Source organism: Emydura macquarii, unplaced genomic scaffold (genome assembly GCF_026122565.2).
Source record: "Emydura macquarii macquarii isolate MOO-44397 ecotype Brisbane River unplaced genomic scaffold, CSIRO-AGI_Emac_v2 contig_1146, whole genome shotgun sequence".
In the NCBI taxonomy this organism is placed as follows: domain Eukaryota; kingdom Metazoa; phylum Chordata; order Testudines; family Chelidae; genus Emydura; species Emydura macquarii.
Genome location: NW_027131283.1, coordinates 15,980,775 through 16,001,939, shown reverse-complemented (window position 1 = coordinate 16,001,939; position 21,165 = coordinate 15,980,775). Strand labels below are relative to the sequence as shown.

At 43.7% G+C, this 21,165-nt stretch overlaps 1 protein-coding gene across 2 annotated transcripts in view; it reads right to left on the bottom strand.

The window, feature by feature from the left end:
• HSF2 (heat shock transcription factor 2) overlaps nucleotides 1-19,897 on the bottom strand; it is a 42,969-nt gene extending 23,072 nt beyond the window's left edge. The window contains exons 1-4 of one of the 2 annotated variants that reach the window (XM_067546670.1): nucleotides 19,689-19,897; nucleotides 5,500-5,608; nucleotides 5,246-5,373; nucleotides 4,197-4,321 (exon numbers count right to left, since the gene is read on the bottom strand). In XM_067546670.1, coding sequence (XP_067402771.1) covers nucleotides 4,197-4,321; nucleotides 5,246-5,373; nucleotides 5,500-5,608; nucleotides 19,689-19,865 — 539 coding nt within the window. In that variant the 5' untranslated portion in view covers nucleotides 19,866-19,897. Of the gene's footprint in view, nucleotides 1-4,196; nucleotides 4,322-5,245; nucleotides 5,374-5,499; nucleotides 5,609-10,092; nucleotides 10,214-19,688 lie in introns of those variants that run through there. The other variant, XM_067546671.1, reaches the window with a different exon arrangement.
• Between the last annotated feature and the right edge of the window lie 1,268 nt (nucleotides 19,898-21,165).

Below are 21,165 nucleotides of genomic sequence, written 5' to 3'. Positions count from 1 at the left end.
AAAATAATTTGCCAGAAAATGCTGTTTCCGTCAACCCAAAATTATTTGTGAACCTGACACAAATTAGCCAAATAACTTCGGCCAGAATTATGGCAGTGATGCCTCTCCTGTAACTTTTAGCTCAGCAGTTTGGGCATTTGTTTGCATAACTACTGTGGTACGTAATCAGCCTCAAAGTTCCAGATGACTGGAGGATAGCTAATGTAATGACTTTTTTTAAAAAGCTCCAGAGGCAATCCTGGACAGGCCAGTAAGCCTAACTTTAGTACCAAGCAAACTGGTTGAATCTATCATAAAGAACAGAATTATCAGTCACATTGATAAACTGTAATTCATTGGGGAACAATCAACACTGCTTTTGTAAAGGGAAATCGTGCCTCACCACTTTATTAGAATTTTTGAGAGGGTCAACAAGTATGTGGACAAAGGTGATCCAGTGTATATGGTGTACTTGGACTTTCAGAAAGCCTTTGACAAAGGTCCCTCACCAATGGCTCTTAAGCAAAATAAGCAGTCATGCAATAAGAGGGAAGGTCCTCTCATGGATCAGTAAATGGTTAAAAGATAGGAAACAAAGGACTGAAATAAATGGTCAGTTTTCTCCATGGAGAGAGGTAAATAGCAGGGCACCCAAAGATCTGTACTGGGTCCAGTGCTTGTCAACTTACTTATAAATGATCTGGAAAAAGAGGTAAATAGTGATGAGGCAACGTTTGCTGATTAAGAAAAATTACTCAAGGTAGTTATGTACAAATCTGTCTGAAAACCATTACAAAGGGATCTCACAAAACTGGGTGACTTGGGCATGAAAATGGCAGATGAAATTCAATATTGATAAATTCAAGTTAATGCACATTGGAAAACAATCTACAACTATACATACAAAATGATGGTGTCTAAATTAGTGGTTAGATCTCAAGAAATATCTTGGAGTCACCATGGATAGTATCTGCTCAATGTACAGTGAGACAAAAAAGCTAATAATGTTGGGAAGCATTAGGAAAGGACACAAAATATATCAATACAACTATATAAATGAACAGTATATTCAGAGCTTGAATACTGCATGCACTTCTGATCACCTAATCTCAAAAAAAAAACCACAACCAGAACTGGAAAAGATACTGAAGAAGGGCAACAAAAGTGATTAGAGGTACGGAACAGCTTCCATAAAATGGGAGATCAAAAAGATTGGGATTGTTAGTTTTAGAAAAGACACGAATTTTGGGGGGAGGAGGAATGTGAGAGAGGACTATAAAAATCACAAATGGTGTGGAGAAAGTGAACAGGGAAGAAATGTTATTCATCCTTTCACAGAACATAAAAAACAAGTTGTGACACTGACAGACTAGCTCAGGCCAGAGCCATAGGCCAATTGACTTGTGGGTGTATATCAAAGAAGTGTTAAGCATATTAGTACATAATGTATGTCACTTGTATGTAAGGCCCTACTTAACTTGCTATATTGCAGATTCCACAATATTAGGCTTCCATCCCAGTTTTGACAACAGGAGTTCCTGCTCTCAGCCCCAGGTGTCTGACAGCGGAAAATCATGGAAAAGTAATAAAGTCCATTAGTACTTTTCTGCAATTTTCTATGGCTTTTCTGCAACTCAGATGCAATTTTTTGACAATCATCCCGCAACTCAAGCAGGTCTTGTTCGTATGATAACAGAGACCAAAAGAGGCAATATTATTGTTTTCACCTTTCTATATCCTATTTAATATTACATTTACAATGCACATACCCTTGCAATTACATTTACATTACGTATGGCCCAGTAATTAGATAACCCTAGATTAAAGTGTGTGTGTTAGTCTGAGAATGTATTCAGGTGTTCAATTCATGCAAACTAGTGAAATATTCTATTGTTTCCTATTACATAAATACAAATGTTTGTATAACCCTTGTAATTAAATTACTCAAAGAGATCTTGTAAAATGCTAATGAAGAACTTAAGGAGAGTAACAGGAAAAGCTCATTTCAAAGCAAGTGACCAAGGAGTGAGCAAAAACATTTGTCAGATTGTTATCTACAAGAAGAAGCTATAAAACAGATTTCAAGGAATGATCCTTTATTGCTGGACGTTTGGATTCTAACAAGGTAGAATAACTGAACAAAAAGACTGAAACCCCCCGATTTATTCTTTGAAAAGAGAATAGCCCTGAAAAGACTTTTGGGAAACTGGCAGATTACTACATCTTTGCTATTATTTTGGACTTACAAACTTTGGCTCACCTCTTATTATATTTTACCTGCTTTAACCTCTCAATAACTCATCCTTTTTTCTTAGTTAATTAATCTATATAGTAGAACCTCAAAGTTACTAACATCTCGGGAATGGAGGTTGTTCATAACTCTGAACAAAACATTATGGTTGTTCTTTCAAAAGTTTACAACTGAACATTAACTTAATACAGCTTTGAAATATTACTATGCAGAAGAAAAATGCTGCTTTCCCCCCCCCCCCCTTTTTTTTTTTTTTTTTTAAAGTAGTTTACTTCTGGTTCCAAATGAGGTGTGTGGTTGACTGGTCAGTTCGTAACTCTGAGATTCTACTGTAGTTAGTTTACTATAGAACTGGCTTCCAGAGTTGTCTTCAGTGTAAGATCTGGAATACCAATTGATTTGGGGTAAGTGAAATCCATTGGAATTGGGATTTTTGGTTTATGTGACCATTATCTCTAAATCTAGTTTGGATGGCAAGATAGGCTGGAGAACCTACAGGGACAGTCTGAGACTCCATGGTTAAGGCTAATATAGTGATCCAGGCATGCACATTTGTTACTGGCTTGGTGAAATCTAGTTATCGAACATACCACCAATTTGGGGTGTCTGCCCTGAGATGTCACTAATAGTGTTGATCCACTCCAGACAGCGTGACACAGGTGTCACCCAATGAGATTAATAGGTGGCAGGTTTAAATCAAACATAAGAAAGAAGTTCTTCACACAATGCACAGGCAACCTGTGCAACTTATTGCCAGGGGATGTTGTGAAAGCCAAAAGTATAACTGAGTTTATTTAATTCTTTTTTTGAACAACCAGCCAAGATGGTCAGGGATGCAATCCCATGCTTTGGGCTCTAAATATATAACCCCATGCTCTAAGCCTCTGACTGCTAGAAGATGGGACTGGAAGACAGGGAATGGATCACTTGATAACTGCCCTGTTCTGTTCATTCCCGCTGCAGTATCTGGCACTCACCACTGTCAGAAGACCGAATACTAGGTTAGACGGACCATTCGCCTGACACACTATAGCCATTCTTATTTTCTTAATTCCAAATTGCAGAGCTATCCAATCACTTTTGGCACTAATTTTTCATTTAATTTTAGAGTGTAAATATCAGGTACTTTTAATAACTACAGTATTTCCACTCATGGTTGCTAGGAATTTAGTAATTCTAATCTATATTAACCTCTGTAGAAATTAACAAGAGCACCAATGACTAGTTTATTTAGAGTGGAAAGCTTTAGCAAGAGTACATGGATAGCTGAAACTTTTGAACTGTTTAAGCCATAGTATCTAAATTCTAGCATGGTACTAGGAGTCTCAGGAAAACTTCAGAAGGGTGTTCTGAGTCAGACAAAGCTTCTTTTTAATCATCAATAGAACGTATCATTTTGGGAATTTAACAGTGGAGGAGTGAAATAAAAAAAACAAAAGAAAAAGTAACTAGCAGGAGTGTACCACAAAAAATTAACTTCAGTCTCTCAAATGAACACCCAGAGTCACTACTTACTATATAACCCTAATATACCTTCATAACACTAATTTTCAAATCTCTTATTTTGAAGGGCAAGTCTGATCATTCATCCTAAACATTTTAAAACTCTAATCTTCATCATGTTGTGTAATTGTCACTCCCAGACAACTCCTCAATCACCAACTCACATAGCTGAAAATAGCAAGTTGTGTACATTTTATTTTTTGTAAAAGTTCTATTTCCATTTAAATTCTTCTTCTCAAAGAAACAGGAGAAGCATTTAAAATTAAATGCAGTCTTTTTCTGAAACAAATTTTATGCAATGCAGCATTCTCACAACCACGTCCCAATGACACATGCAAAGAATAGGGACTTTAAGCACCAATTTATTTACTTGATTTGCAGCTTCAAAGTGAACTATTTGTTGCCCTAAGTGTTATTTGTGTTACCTTGCATTAGTATTCAGGTCTCTCAAAGTCATAGTTACCTCTTTAAGGCAGACAGCCTGGATTCAATGGTCTCGTGTTTAATTTGCACCTTCTGAGCACTGCTTATGATTTTAGATAGGTCTTCCTGCCGGATTTTATTTTCTTCAGGTCTTGAAGAGGAAACCTTTTAAGAGCAAAATAATCCATTGATGCAATATAAAATTCTGAATGCTAACTGTTATTTCCCTCTCCTTCTACTACTCCAAAGAAATTAGTATTTATGAAACGGCTGAATAATCAGCACTAGAAATCAGTCTCCTCTATTTATCCACGGAATGTCAAGACATATATTTTAGTAATCTCTACATCACTGTGCACGTCTGAAAATTAAAATGGTAAAACTAATATAATATTTGCACAGTGTTCTCCCCTTTATCATAGTTGAATTGTCTTTATAAACCTTTAATTTTTTTTTCACATAGTTCTATTCTACACTATACAGATTCTTACATATCTGTCATCATTGTGGAATCCGAACACCTTCTACTGTCATATTAAATGACATATGTAACATCTGTCATGTGTGGTTTGTTCTCTTATCCTCTCCCCAGGGGAAGCTCTGCATGATTTTTAAAAAAAATTAAGTAAACCGTGCTATATATTTACATTAGTGAATGCAAGATCAAAATTGTATGATTTGTACTTGAAGCAAAATAATAAACACACTGATTTATAAAAATTTAAGAATAAATTTGTTTTGTAACTCTCTCACCCCTCATGTTGGCTGTTGATTACTATAATGAATAATAAAAGAAAATAAAAAACAGTAAATTAGACTTTCCAAAAAACAAGTTATTGTACCAGTAAAGCAATCAGGGAGACAACTCAACTGTGATCACTATATGTAAACAAAACCAGAGATTACTTGGAAGATGAACCATTCATTTAATTTTCCCTTTAATAGTGAAGTCAAAAATTGATTTGTGACTGCAGGCTTGTGTGTCCACAGTAGCCAATGGTGACTGACACACCCATCCACCCTTTTCAATTCACAGGACTAGCTGACAGAAGCCAGTGCTCCATGTGTTTTGTATGACCTTTCACTCACCTTCCTTTTAATGTGCTCCAACAAGTCATCCCGGCCCTGCTTAAAATATGGGTGCTGGAACTCCACAGGGCCATCCCGTTCCAATTTGACAATGCCAGAGTCAACATGGACTACTTTACGGAAGCCATCTGAAAAACAGTTTAACCATGAAGAAAATTAAACAATACAGAATTCAGAATTTTATTGCCGTAATGTCCCCATTTTTAAGTATTTGGTGAAAAAAGTGACACTCTTAACTATGCTAAAAAACTTACACATATTTAGCTGTCTCACAAAGCTCGCCATGTTGTTGTGCTTGAAGTACTTGGGAAGAATCTCTTTTGCAAACCTTTGTTCGTCCAACACCAGGAAACTCTGGCCATTCTAAAATGAAGAGCACATATTTTATTTAATTTTTTAAAAATCTGTTTTATAAAGGGGCACAACAGATATAGGGGTTGAAAAATCCACTCAACAGTGGCAGGTAGGAATCTTTCCTTGGCAAGTGTGGGGTTTAATCCATCAATTTTCCCCACAAAAATTTTATTATGAAAAAAGTTTCTATCCCTTACAGTTACAAAGAATCTTCTGTGACTATTAGGTAATCTGTCTATACAAACACATGAATTCTGAATGCATGAATTCTGACATTACGAATCGCTACTATGCAAACTATTGTATCATGAGTGCCTATATGAATATGGATCCACCACTACAGACGGAACCTGCAACAGCTACCCACAACTCAGGGACAATGGGGAATACTTAAGATTAATGATAGTACTTTGACCACACAAATTATGCGAAAAAACAGCTACATATTTGGGAAACCAGTGCTATTAAACCCCTCTGGAAGGAATGGGGGAGGCAGGAGCAGTGGAAATTCACTAGGAGCAGAACAAAAAAGGCCAAGGGACCAGAAGGCGAAACGCACAGGAACAGAAGGAGCCAGACAGGAAAAGAAGCAGGAAAGAGAATGGCCACACAAACTGGGAAAGTGACTCCATCAGGGAGAGACCACTCAGCATGTAACAGCCTGCCTGAGAGGATACCCTGCCTGCCTGGACAGCAATAGTTCCCCGAGAGAAGGGCGAGCTAGCAAGATGCATTGGGTTAAGGATGCTTGTTGTTTTCTATTTAAACTGTATTCTTTCTTGTGTTTCATATGATTAACCATAAAGAGCAAAAATGTGTTAGACATGGGCAAAGTGCTTAAGTGCAATAACTGCTTCACAACTACTACGTGTCTCCAGAGAAAGAGAGAAAGTGTTAGACAGAAGATTTAAACTCCAAGAGTGTGGCTATGGATCCCACAATTGGGGCAGTGGCTGGACTTCATTCAGGCTATGAAAGTTTAAAACCTGAGGATCCAAGGACACTTGGATTTCCTTTACAACACGCCAGTGGGTGTGCTCTGCTGGGTCTGCGACACCTTTAGATTCTACTCACATTCAGAACTGATAACTGTCTGGGTACACAGGAAGATATCTCCATTGCTTCAACTGTTACTCATAGCTTCCTCAAATACCAACAGAATGAATTATTGGCTCATCAGTTGCACTGAACCCTACTGGAGCAATGAAACTGTACAGAATCCTGTCAATTTCATTTGCTGCTTGAGAAAGCTCTGGGAGACCCTCTTCCTTATTGCAGCCAGGAGTCTCTGGATGGGAAGAAAAGAGACTGAGTACTCTTTCTCCCTTCCATTAGCTAGAAAGAGGTAGGAACTTCAAGTTTATCAAACACCAGTTGGCCAGAGACTGATGTAAGATTGTTAAGTTCAGGGACAACAGTTTGGTAGCAATCTCTACACTCATCAATTTCCATACAGCTAGGTGTGTGGGAAGCTGGTCTTCTCACCGGTACACTGATCCTGAATTTTGATGGTGACTTCGCTTTCACAGTCAGGCCTTGTTTACAGTACAGCATTCAACTGTTTGTGCTTGAAATAACTACACTGCACCAAGTGAAGCACAAATGACTGAATGCATCCAAACTAATTACCTTAGTTGGTTTACATTTTGCCCTTGCATACATCAGGCTTGCCATCAACAGATGTCATTGATGACAGCTCCATTAGATGACAAGCCTCCACTTCTTTGGCTCTCAACCCAAACAAACCTCTGAAGCAAAGGTCCCTCCGTCTTAATAGGGAGAACTGAGAGACCATTAGGAATACCATTTGAAAGTCCTTGACTGATAGTTTTGCTCTGATAAACCACATGTGGTTCTTCAGAAAGAGATTTGCAATTGACAAATCATGAGAGGTTCCCCATCTAAGAAGTCACAGAGCTCAAGCTTGGGGGCATGGCTGAGGGGTGGGGGTCACTTTGCAAGGGTATGGCAGGAGCCAAAGGGCAAAGTCTCAGTCAGCAATCCACAAATCAATCACTGGCTGAGAACCTGAGGAACAGACCATGGGAAGAGTGATATTGTGGGGAGCATGGCTGAAAGAGACAGAAAGAGGACTCCTCCTTGGTGCAGCTTAGGAGATTCACTACCTGAGAGCTGTTAAAGATTACACTGACTGTACCAACAGGAAGTGTGTCAATGGCGACACTCAATTTGAGATTCAGCTGACATGCAAATGAGATCTGCTCCTACACATTTTGTGGTTACTTTAACCAACTGTTGCTTCCATGACAATCATTTAAAGTACTTTTGTATGAGGCTGAAAAGCACACTTGAACTGATGGGAACAATTAGCGCTTAGCCAAGTAAATTTCTCCTTCTTTAGTATCCAGCTAGTAGGTCTCTGAAAAATTTTCTAAGTCCTGATATTATTGATTCACAGCTATATGTGGCAGTTGCCAGTAACCAATCAGCATACAACTCCCTGCACAGGTTTCCGTGGACAAATGGACAACTGTAGTTTACATATAGTTTCCCAATGAACCAAGTGTACCTCAAAAGAAAAGTGATGTAAAAATCAAAGCCTGAAACACCAGCATACCAGATTTTAAAATCTGACAGTTTCATTCCCTACAAAACAACAATGAAAATAGTCAGAACCACAGGTTAACACAATTGTGGCAATGTTGTTCTTCTATCATTACAATAAGGAGAAAAGGCATCTGTTGAAATTCACAATTATTTGTGCTGTAAAATGTGACATTAAATCAAGGTCTAACTACTTATATTCCAATGTCTTTTTGCAAAAGTAGGACTGTTAGATCCAGAGTTCTGATCAAATTCCAATTCTGATTAGTTTCTGCCCCCACAAACTGCCCTAGAGTTTCAAACGAACAAGTCATCCTCCACTTCTAGTAAAAAATATCTAATGCAGTGTTATCTTAGACCAGCTATTGTGTATCCATTTAAGAGATGGGAGGATTATATGTAATGTTTTAGGGATGAGTTGTACAGCATTTGGAATCCTCATAGGTAAAAGGTCCATTATGAATTTAAAGTGTCACAACAGTATTTCTGCTAAGAATAGAGGTCCTTAAGCAACATTAAAACTAGACAACCCTGAACGTTCAGTTAAAGCATTAGAGTTTCCATTCCTAGACAAGGGAAATGAATATTAAACAAAAAGAAAATTAACCCAAAACAAAAAAAATCAATTCAGACAGGTGGGATCTCCAACTCCTATTTCTCCTACTGGAAGTTCTAGAGAAGGCTATCAGTGATTCATATACTACAAATATGTTTAAAGAAGTTTCTGACACAGTATCATCGCCTAGTGTTCTATTATGAATACATCTTATGTCTCTCAATGGGAGATAACATAATTATTCAGAGAGCCCATATAACTAGGGCTAGCTAGATCAGCTTCTCTTTCAGAAATCACTGGAAACTTTCTGCGGCCTAGTCTAAACTACATGGTTTGGTTGACACAAGGCAGCTTACAGCAACCTACTTATCTATGTATCTACTCTCTAACTGTTCTCCCACTACTGTAAATGCCCTGTTATGCCTATATAGTAACACCACCTCCCTGATCAGCGTATAGACACCACTGATGTTCTCAGATTAACTCAGTGGGAGTGTAGACACTGTGTTACTTTTATCAACCCAGACTATCCTCCAGCAGCTATCTCACAACTGACTGCTCTGGTCTCCACTTTGAACTCCACTGCCCAAAGTTCACAATGACCAGAAGCCCCCCTTTTAAAGCCCTGCAAATTTTTGAAATTCCCTTTCCTGATTGCTCAGCTGGGCGAGCACACCTAGCAGCTCTCCACTGTTGCATGCTCCAGATGCACGCCTGCGGGAAGTAGACAGAAGATATTGGCTCTTGGGCCCGTGGGGAGAAGAGGCTGTGCAGGCACAGCTATGATCCAGTCTAGAAACGTAGACATCTACAAGCAGATTACTCAGGGGATGCAGGAGAAAGGCTACAAGAACCAGCTGAATGCCACTGCTCCTTGGCTTTTATGTGGCAGGCATACCAGACAGCCAGGGAGGGCAACAAGTGATCCAGTGCCAAGTCGCAGACCTGCTGCTTTTACAAAGAGCTGCATGCCATAATGAGTGTAGACCCCAACCCCAGCAGCACCAAGCACCTCCCAGGAGCCCAAGTCACAAGCCCCTGTTGTGAACAGCAAGGAAGAGGAAGAGTATGGGGGATAGGCAATCAGGGGACCCAGGTGATCAGCTAGCCTGGACTTGTTTTTGACTTCACTGCAGTCCAGCTAGTCTAGCATGGGCAAGCCTGATGCAGGGGAAGGAACCTTAAGTAAGAGCACAGATACATGTTCAATGACATGGATGGTACCCCCAAAGTAGCAGACCACAATCTTTTGACTTTTCATTAATTTACTCATACTAGGAGAGATAGTGCTACAACCAAGAGAGGGTAGAGCTGCTATCTACTTTTCATTCCCCTCTAGGTGGGGAGGGGGAATGCAGAGCAGTTTATGTACCCAAGGATGTCCCAGGAATCATCCTGAGAGATCTCGATGAAGCTTTCATGAAGGTATTCTGCAATCCTCTGCCAAAAGTTTCTTTGGAAGGCTGCCTTATTTCTTCCTTCGTGGTAGGACACTTTCCCATGACACTCAGCAAGAACTTCAGCGGGCACCATACAGGTCTGAGCAGCTTCAGGACACCAGCAGCATACAGACCCAGAGAGGAGGATGCTGTGCTCTCTCTGCCTTTGTGACCTTTAGGAGTGAGAGATATCAGCTAAAATCACCACTGCCTGTGGAAAACGGTGCTAATATTCAGTGTCATCATCCTATACTACTAGAATCATGCAACCAAGCGACTCCCTCATTTCCCCTATTCCCAGTATGCCATACTCACCACGGCTGGTGCATTGACTGGTGCAGTCCACAAGCAATCCTAAGCAGAAGTGAGAACGTAGTGCTTAAAACTTTAAAGGAGCAAGTTAAGAATATTAAGTTTTGCTTTCTGTAGTGAATGTGCTAACAATGGTACCTCTCTGTGTTTTATCTACAACTACTGCCACTGTGGCCTTCAGTGTCTCCCCCACCATACCCCAGCCAGACAAGGAGGAAAAAGAAGAGTACTCCAGATAACATGTTCCAGGAGATCCTGAAAGACAGTGCTGCACAGGATCGTGACATATGATCTGAAGGATGAACATTGCAGATAGCCTGGAAAAGGAAAGAGTGGAGAGAAGAAAGACCCAAAAGTCCAAGCAGGAAAAGGACAGGGAGATGCACCAAGACATAATGGGGATTCTCTCAGATAGTAAATACAGATGCTGCAGACTCTGGTGGAGCTGCAGGTTCAACAATCCTAAGCTTGCCTCTCTTTGCAGCTCACTGAGAACTCAATATTGGGACCTCCCTATACCCCCCTCCCCAGCCCACATCATACCATGTGGCTGTAGTACCCCTACCACTCCATCCCACTACAGACAATTTCAGCTTCACTTATACAGATGTGTGAAAGCCATGATTGGTGTATGCATAGCTGAAATGGATATGAAAATTCTTTCCCCTTCATAAGTTCTATTTTCTTAATTTATTACATTTTATTAACTTTTTAATTTATGTTTTTAAATTGCACAGGGTTTTTTGCACTGATTTTGTTACTGAACATCACACAATTCACAAGATAATTCACAAACAAAAGTAACAGGTGTATTGACAAAGTTATATTCTATACAGTAATCACCACAGGACTCCTACCGGCCACAAAAAGAGCAGGGCCAAGGAGAGCACACTACACATACACCACTCTGATTCACTCTTAAAATGGTCTTTCAAAGCCTCCCTGAGCAGTATAGCTCTCCACACTGAGCTCTTTAATAGCCCTTGTATCTGGCTGTTCAATTTCAGCAGACAACTGTTCCACCTCCACCCCTGCAGAAACCTTTCCCCCTTTGCTTCACATACATTACACAGAATACAGCAGGCAGCAACAACCACTGAGATATGCTTCTCACTGAGATCCAATCTTGTGAGTAAACAACACGAGCAATCCTTCAAATGATCAAAAGCACATTCAGCTTTCATTCTACACCTGCTGAGTTGATAATTGAATCGTTCCTTGGTGCTGTCAAGGTAGCCAGTGTATAGTTTCATGAGCCAGGTGAGTAAAGGGTAAACTGGGTCCCCCAGAATCACTACTGACATTTCAACATTCCCAATGGTAATCTACCAGTCAGGAAAGAAAGTCTATGCTTATAACTTTCTGTAACAGTCCTGTGTTCTTAAAGATGCAAGCGTGATACACCTTCCCTGAGCAGCTCACACTGATGTCAGTGAAGCAGTCCCCTGTGATACACCAATGGTTGCATAACCATAGAAAAGTAGCTTTTTTTGTTGAAGTACTCTATGGCAAAGGGGTCTGATGCCAAAACAGAGATGTGTGTGCCATCTATTGCTCCACTGCAGTTCAGCTACCCCATTGCTGCAAATCCATTCACTATGTTTTGCACATTGCCCAGAGTCATAGTCCTGTATAGCAGGAAGTGACTAACTGCTCTGCACACTTGCATCACAACAGCCCCCCACAGTGGATTTCCCAACTCCAAATTGATTCCTGACTGACTGGTAGCAATCTGGCACTGAAAGTTTCCATGGTGCAATAGCCACTTACTCTTCCACTGTCAGAGCAGCTCTCATTTTGGTGTCCCTGCACTGGAGGGCTATGGCAAGCTTGGCATACAGATCCAAGCATGTGGCCCTAAAGAACCAAAAGTTCTGCAACCACTGCTAAGTCATCCCAAACCTGCATAACCACATGATCCCACCAGTCAAAGCTTGTTTCTCAGGCCCAGAAACAGCGCTCCACCACCTGCAACTGCTCTGTGAATGCCACCAACAACCTTGAATTGGTTCTTGCTATGTCCCACAGCAATCTGTCCTCCAAGGAATCATCATTGATTTGATTCTTCTTGCGGATCTGCAAATACTCCTGTACTGTGCACCCTGTGCTTCCAATGTTCATGACAATAGTGCAGAACTGTTCAGGTACTCTGCTTCTGTCAGAAATGGTGGAAAGGGAGGAGGGGGAACCGCATGAGTTTGTGAGATTTTGAAAAAAGGGGCCAAAAAAAGGGAGGGAGGGGGATACGGATAACACTGTGGGATGAAGACCGTTGCACATTGGAAAGTTGGCCTCATGCCCCTAGTCACCCCTGCATGATTTGGTTCGGCCCCATCATGCACTGCCAAAGCTTCCCATAAGACATGTGCTGCATGGTGGCTAGCTGCACAATGGGACACTGTGATGGAGTGTATGAACCCCGCACTGGGCAACAATGGTTAAGGGATTATTTTGGGCCCAGCCAACCATGCCATGCCACAGTTGCAGCAAATGCTCCATCTGGTGGCACTGGAGCATTTGAGAGAGAGAACAGCTCATTTAGATGGCAGAGCTGGAAGAGAGCAGACCTGCAGCCCACAGGTTCAGTAGAGCAGTGTAGTGCCGAGCAAGGTCTAGATCAGTGTTTCTCAATTGGGGTTCCGCGGGAACACAGTTAGGGTTCCGCGAGCAGCTGTTCTCCGCGCTGCCGATCAGCTGTTCTCTGCGCCACCAAAAAAGGGAAGATGTCCCGGATTTTTCAGCAGAGGGTATCGAATGTAAGTGTAATTTAATTGAGAAACGCTGACCTAGTTGTTTGTATATAATGTGCTTATTTATTTTTTGGCCCCATATGTAAAATACTGTTAAGAGTTTGGAGGGTTCTGCAATTATTTATTGAGTTCAAAAGGGTTCTGTGGCCAAATTTAATTGAGAAACACTGGTCTAGAGCCTCTAGCACTGCTGCCCCAAAAACAGCCCTCCCTGAGGGGAGAGAGGACACACCCCAGAGATAATCAGAGAAAGGGAAGTATCTCTACCTCTCTCCCACTAGTGGACCTGGGAGAGTGATAAATGTCCTCCGCACAACCGGCCAATCATGTGTTGTGGCCTTGTACTAAGCCATGCTTCTCTACCAAACCCCAAGGGAGGACCCTTACAGGTACTGCACTCTGCACCCCTGGTGCGTTCATGCACCACCAACACAAAGAGCAAAGCATGCATGTGCACAATCCACATACTAACTGCGGAAGCTGTATGCGGATACAAATTGAAGATGGTAAGTTTGTAGCATAGACATGACCTAAGTTAAAATATTTACTCAACAGTTGGTTTAACACCTAACAGTAAAATTATAGAACAGAAACTTTTAAATGTTTTCTAATGCAGAAAACTTGCCCTCGGTTGCATCACAAACTAGTAAAGATGACCATGGACAAGTCAACAAGGCTCTAATCTTCCAGAGATGGAACTACTCAAGTGCTTCAACTGACTTAAATGAGACAACAAAACGTAAACCCATTTGTAAGAATGGCATCTTAACCTCTGTGATCCAGTTTACCCCATATATAAAATTGAGATGTTTACCTATCTTTGTAAAATGCTTTGAATTCTACAGATTTAAATAATGTTTTGTATTTACGTAGTATTTTCACTTTATGACTGAGAGTAGAAAGAAATTTAGTGAAGCACAATACAGTTGCTGCCCCATTCCTCTGGCAGAGCTGAAATGCTTGTCATAGTTACATTGGAGCATAAGAACAGAAAAACAGCTATACTGAGTCAGACCAATGGTCCCTCTAACCGAGTATCCTGTCTTCCAACTGTCCAATGCCAGATGTCAGAGGGAATGAACAGAACAGGGCAATTTATCAAGTGATCTATCCTGTCATTCAGTCCCAGCTTCTGGCAGTCAGAGGTTTAGGGACACCCAGAGCATGGTGTTGTGTTGCTGGCCACCAAGAGCAACAGCCATTGCTGGACCTATCCTTCATGAACTTATCTAATTATTTTTAACCCAGTTATACCTTTGGCCTTAACAACATCCCCTGGCAAAGAGTTCCACAGGTTGTATGAAGCAATACTTCCTTATATTAGTTTTAAGCCTGCTGCAAATTAATTTTCTGGGTAACCTCTAGTTTTTGTGTTATGTGAAGAGGTAAATAACACTTCCCCATTCATTTTCTTGATGCCACTCACAATTTTATAGATCTCTATCATATCCCCTCCTTAGTTGTCTCTTTTCTAAGCTAAACAGTCCCGGTCATTTAAATCTCTCCTCATACGGAAGCTGTTCCCTACTCCAACTCATTTTTGTTGCCCTTCTCTGTACCTTTTCCAATTCTAATGTATTTTTTAAGATTAGGTGACCAGAGGTACATGCAGTATTCAAGGTGTGGTAGCACCATTGATTTATACAGTAGCATTATGATATTTTCTCTTACCTATCCCTTTCCTAATGATTCCTAATATTTTGTTAGTTTTTTCAACTGCTGCTGCACATTGAGCAGATGTCTTCAGAGAACTACCCATGAAGACTCCAAGATCTCCTTCCTGAGTGGTTGCTAACCAGCAGCAAGTATTTCTAAACACAGAATCTGTTGCTTTCCCTGTCATCACTAGTTTAAGTTTGCTTGTCCCAAATTGTTCCCACTTAAAACAAACCATCTCATATAAAAAAAAAAAATCAATAAGGTAACATTTGAAGAGTTGATTCAACGAGTGCTAGGACTGGTAGTGGCAGGAAGCTCTTATATAACAAAATTATTGTAGAAAAACTTGAGAATAAGTTCATTGTCCCTTGACATGGCTTTAACTAAATGTGAATGCCACCCTCCTGTGATTTTAAGATTACACATCCTTCCAGTTGCCTCCTGTCACTGCCAACAAGTACCAACACTGCTATGTACTTATATGGAAGACCGAAACTGTATTTTTATTGATCACACAATGACCATTTTCCAAGCTACCAGAGTTGATTCCATTACGTTTTACAACTGGAAGAGACAGGACAACTAATTCCTACATTCTTATCAAGCTAAACAGAAAAAATTGTTTGGAAGACTTGCACCACCTTATAACAGAATAGGTATTCAGTAAATTTGCTTAGGCAAATTCTCCTGCCAACCTCCTACCCCCAGAACCATATCCTGGAAGCAAAAACGTGGATAAACATCATCAAAAACTAAAAATAAAATGACAATGGAGTAGGGATTCAGGGAGAGAGAAAGACAGAAGCCTGGAGACTAAGGCCTTGTCTACACTAGAAAGTTTTGTCAATGGTAGTTTTTTCAGTGATAAAAAAGCGCTATAATTACAGTGCTTGCACCTGCCCACACAACACTCATTTTGTCACAAAAACTCATTCACACTTGGTGCTGTAGTACTGACAGTGAGCAATGCATTGTGGGCAGCTACCCCACCGTGCAACTTGGCAGCTTCAGCCACTAGGAATTGTGGGATGGGGGAGAAGAGCACGGAGCAGCATAGGTGCTATCTCAATGTCCCATGGGTGCATTGCGTTTCCATGCCATCATTCATTGAGTTGCTGGCAGCGACTGACGCCATTTTTTCAACAGTTCCCCATCGTCTACTGCATGCCCACAACCTCTATCTGGAAAGATGGATCCTGCACTACTCTCTGTTGCTTTCAGCGTTCTGAACACTTCATGGCTCATCGTGCAGTACATCAAGAGCTCCAAATTGGAAAAGGAATCTGAAGAGCCTGACCTGCTGAGTGACATGCAGACAAACAGCATCGCATTACTGCTGTCATTCACAGAGCATCTACACATGGTGAACCGCTGCTTCTGGGCTCATGAGACACACACTGAGTAATGGGATTGCATCATTCCGCAGGTCTGGGATGATAAGCAGTGGCTACAGAACTTTCAAATGCGCAAAGCCACTTTCATGGAACTCTGTGTGGAGCTACCCCCTGCCCTGCGGCGCAAGGGCACCAGAATGAGAGCTGCCCTCTCAGTGGAGAAACACATGGCAATCGCTGTGTGGAAGCTGGCAACTCCAGACTGCTACCAGTCAGTCACTAATCAGTTTGGAGTCAAGTCCACTGTTGGAGCTGTGTTATCACAAGTGTGCAGGGCCACTAATCACATTCTGCTACAAAGGACTGTGACTCCGGGTAATGTGAGTGAAATAGTGGATGGATTCACAGCAATGGTATCCCCTAACTGTGGTGGGGCAACAGATGGCACACACATCCCCATTTTGGCACCGGATCATCTTGCAACGGAGTACTTCAATAGGAAAGGGTACTTCTCTACGTTACTCCAGGCACTTGTAGATCCCCCTGGGCATTTCACTAACATCAATGTGGGATGATCAGGAAAGGAGCACGATGCTCGTATCTTCAGGAACACTGGCCTGTACCAGAAGCTACAAGCAGGGACTTTTTTCCCCCCACACAAAAGGATTCCAATAGGGGGATGATGAGATGCCCATAGTGATTCCGGGAGACCCAGCCTACCCACTAAGGCCATGGCTCACGAAACCTGACACAGGCAACTTGGACAGCAGGAAGGAGCGGTTCAGTAACACATTGAGCTGACGCCGAATGACTATTGAATGTGTGTTTGACAGGTTAAAGGTGCACTAGAGATGCCTTTATGGCAGGTTGGACTTAAATGAGGACAACATTCCTGTGGTTATAGCCACCTGATGTATGCGCCATAATTTACGACGCTAAGGGCGAGAAGTTTTCCCTGGGTGGACCGCAGAGGCAGATCGCCTTGCATCTGAATATAAGCAGCCAGATGCCAGGGGTATTAGAAAGGCACAAGGAGGGGTGGGAAGGGGGGCATACGCATAAGGGAGGCATTAAGGGCCCATTTTGACAATGAGAAACCATCAGATGTTTTTTGAACTGCACTGTGACATCCTATGACCGTTATACAGCTGTATGTGTGTGTCGGAGGTAGATACACATATCTTGTTCAACAGAAAGAAAGAGTGCTTGTTGTTTCGAGAGCTTACTTTTATTAAACACAAAACAGCACACAACATAAAGAAATCCTAGAAGGGGGAAATAGTGGAGACCAGTGCCAGCTATGATAACTGCGTTTAAGTCCAGATGTCATTCTCATAGCTGTCCGAGAGCAGTGGAATGAAGGGGGTAGCGAGATGGTCCATGACTTTAGTAGGAATGCGTAGGGGGAGTTGGAGGAGTGCAGGGGAAGAAGTTCTCTTGCGGCTGAAGGGCGAGGGGCTTCCATGAATTGTATCTGCAATGACACCATTGTCTTTAGAAGCTCTGTCTGCTCCTCCACGGCCTTCATCATGCGCCCAGGGCCAGCTAAAATTCTCTCCTGGTTTTCTCTCTGTTCCTGTCTGTCCATCTTCTGAGATTCTGACAGTGATTGTCTCTCATGCCCTTTTCTCTCTTTTGGACACCTCAGAGGATACGATGAGTTCCTGAAACATCTCATTTTTCTGGAGTCGCTTCCTTATCAGTCATAGATGGTCTGCCAGCATAAGATCTTGGCTGCAAAAGTCACGTCTGTGTAAGAACAAGAAACAATGGAGTACCTCCAAGGAAGTTTCCTAGAGATCACACTGGATGATACCTGCAAAATCTCAGCGTGCATTAACGTGCTTCTCAGCCATACTGCCTAGATGCACATGGGAACAGGAAAGCACAGACAGAGAGTTACTCCTGTGCATTTCTATCCCTTCAAGTACCTGTATGTTTTAGCCATGCTAAGGACCCCCATGCCTCCAATACACAAGCAGCATCAGCTTCCAAACACTTACCAGAGCTCCCCTCTTCTGCATCCTGAGCTGAAGGGGTGGGACTGGCTGTAGCCTTCTGGGGTCAAGAACAGCTCCTGATTCCCAACCTCAGCAAACTGTTCCCTGGCTCCAGATCATCCTCCAGCTCCATTTCCTCACTGATGACCTCAGTCGGGGTTCAGTCCAGTATCCAGTGGCCCCAGGGCCGTGGAGATGTCTACGGGTATCTTTGGGATGGATGTGGGGTCACCCGCTGAGGATGGATTCCAGCTCTTTGTAGAAGCAGCAGCTCATTGGCTCCACACCAGAGCGATGGTTTGCCTCCCTGGCCTTGTGGTAGCTGCCACAGCTCCTTGATTTTAGCTCAGCACTGCAGCATGTCCCGCTCATAACCTTTCTCCTCCATGGCACAAGAAAATTGGCCCTAATTACCTAGTTCCTTCAGCTAGAGCAAAGCTACGACTACACCGCAGACTCCCCCACATGCTGACCAGGTCCTGCACCTCCAGTGTGCTCCAAGTGGGAGAGCTTTTGCTGCATGGAGCCAGTATGGTCAGCTGGGAAGATGAGATGCAAGCTCTCCATGCCGACGAAGCAGGAAGAGGAATAAAAATTTCAAATTTACAGCGACTGTAAAAGGGAAAGGGCAGGTGGCTGAAGAGCAGCGGAGTGCAAATGGATATCCAGAGTGGTCAGGATTGGCATTGTGGGACACTTCCAGAGACCGTTTAATGCAACAAAAACATGCAGCAGCGTCTACACTGACCATTTGTTGCAAAAAGCTCTATGCCATATGTTGAGGTGGTTTAGTTTTGTCGACAAAAAGGCCATTGCACTGTACACACCAGGACTGTTTGGTTAACAAAACTCTCTGGTGTAGACCAGGCCTAAGTTCCTGCTGCAAGTTTCTCATTAAAAGATTTTAAGGAACCAAATCACCTTCAGACTCCAGCTGCACCCCCCACAACCCAAAGCTCAAAGTCTCCCCTCCCGTTTTGTAGGCCAACCCTGAAAGCTGGACACCTTCTGACCTGGGGTGGGTAAGCAAGCAGACCCCACCGCTCTATGGGCGGCGGGTAGGAGACTCAACGTGTCGGGCGGCGGCTGGGATTCCCCAACCCACGAGCCGCGTAAGCCCGAACCCACCAGTCCCGGGCCGAGCGCCGGCGGCTAGGACCGGGGACAGGGGGCGAGCGGCCACGCACGAGGCGTTCCTGGGTCACCGACAGGAAAGAAACGGACCCGGCTTACGGGAGGCGGCGGGTTTCTCCCTCCCCGCGCGGGGGCGGCAGCGGCTCCTCGCTCCGCGGGCAGGGCGCGGCGTGCTCGGCGCTGCGTGCTCGGCGCGGTGACCCTTGGTGCAGCTACTACTGGGCTGGGGGGGGGGGGGGGCTAGCTCGGCCCTCCCTGCGCGGGACGCACTAGGCGGGGGGGGGGCCGCGCCGGATCCCCCCTTTTCCTCAGGCCCGGGGCGGGGCGGGGCGGCCCGTACCTGGCTCCAGGTGATGAGCTGGTTGCTAGGCGCCTCCCCCAGCAGCGCCCACAGTTTGCTCAGGAAGGCCGGGACGCCCGCGCTGGCCGCCGCCGCCGCCGCCGGCTGCTGCTGCTGCTGCTGCTTCATTGTTGCTGGTCTCTTCTGTCGCCTAGGCGGGAGTCGGGCCGCGCGCATGCGCGCCTGCCGCCCGCAGAACGCGGGCCTGACGCGCCTGCGTACGTGGGGCGTTTCCCCCTCCCCTCGTTCTCCGCTCTTTACATAACGGGTCCACGTGCGGCGCCCTCACGTGCAACAACAGCGCCAGCCCAGCGTTCCCATTGGAGGGAAGGCGGAACGCCGCGGGGAAATCTCGGCGGCCCCCAGCTGGAGGACAGAGCCCCCCTCCCCCCCCGCCGTGATGGTCTATGTAAATGAAGAGCCGCTCCCAGCCAATCGGGGAATGCTTCTCTGCCGAGGGTGGGGGAACGTTAGTGTGGCGCACGTGAGAGACAAAGCGGGGGAGCTGACTGGAGCTCAGGAAAATAGGAGCGGGCGGAGCCTGGCCTTGGGCGTGGGGGGGGCTTGAGGAGCTGCGCGAGACAAAGGCTCGGGGTGAGGAGGGCGGGAGGGGCGGAGCCTATCTTCCCCTCCCTTCCCCTGACCTGACGGGGAAATATATGAACGGAGGAGAGTGCTTGCAGGAGCTGATGCAGACCCAGTTGTGCTCTTTTATGTATAGCTTGCAGTCAACGTTATTGCAGCCTACTGGACTGGTTCTTGGCTACGCTGCTTCACATGCAACTTTAAATGCAGACAGCATGTTTTAATCTCCCGCCCCCACCCCGCTAATGTCACTGGCATTGACTAGGGGCTCAGGTGTCTTTTAGCTGTTAAACCTCACACATACTTTTCTCTAAGGCACATCCCTGCTCTAATGTCAGTGCTGATGAAGAAATCAACAAGGGTCTGTTATTGGGGTTGGTTTCTGTTGTAAAAGGTACAGTAACATGTTTGCAATTAGGGGGCTAATAAACAGAGGAGGTGGATGAGGTAATGTCATTTATTGGACCAGTGTTGGTGAAAGAGACAAGCATTTGTGGTACAGAGCTTAAAAAGCTTGTCTCTTTCACCAGCACAAGTTGGCCCAATAAACATTACCTCACCCACCTTGTCTGTCTAATACCTTAGGACCAACAAGGCTACAACAAACCTACACAAATATGTGAATTAATTATCACTTTTGCGGTATTGTTTTCTTTTTCCTTGTAGATAATCAGCTCATTCAGTATACTGCCTTTGCTCTCCGTCATGGGAGTCCAGCCCCAGTTAGTGAAAGTAGAAACTCCACATATGAATCCATGTTGTCCCCAGACACATCCTTAGAAGTAGATGTGTTTTTGGAAAGCAGGCTGGATCGTGAACCGACTCAAAGCAAGTTAGTGTGGCTGGAGCCACTGAGTGAGCAAGAAGCAAGCAAAGCATTTATTTGAACTTG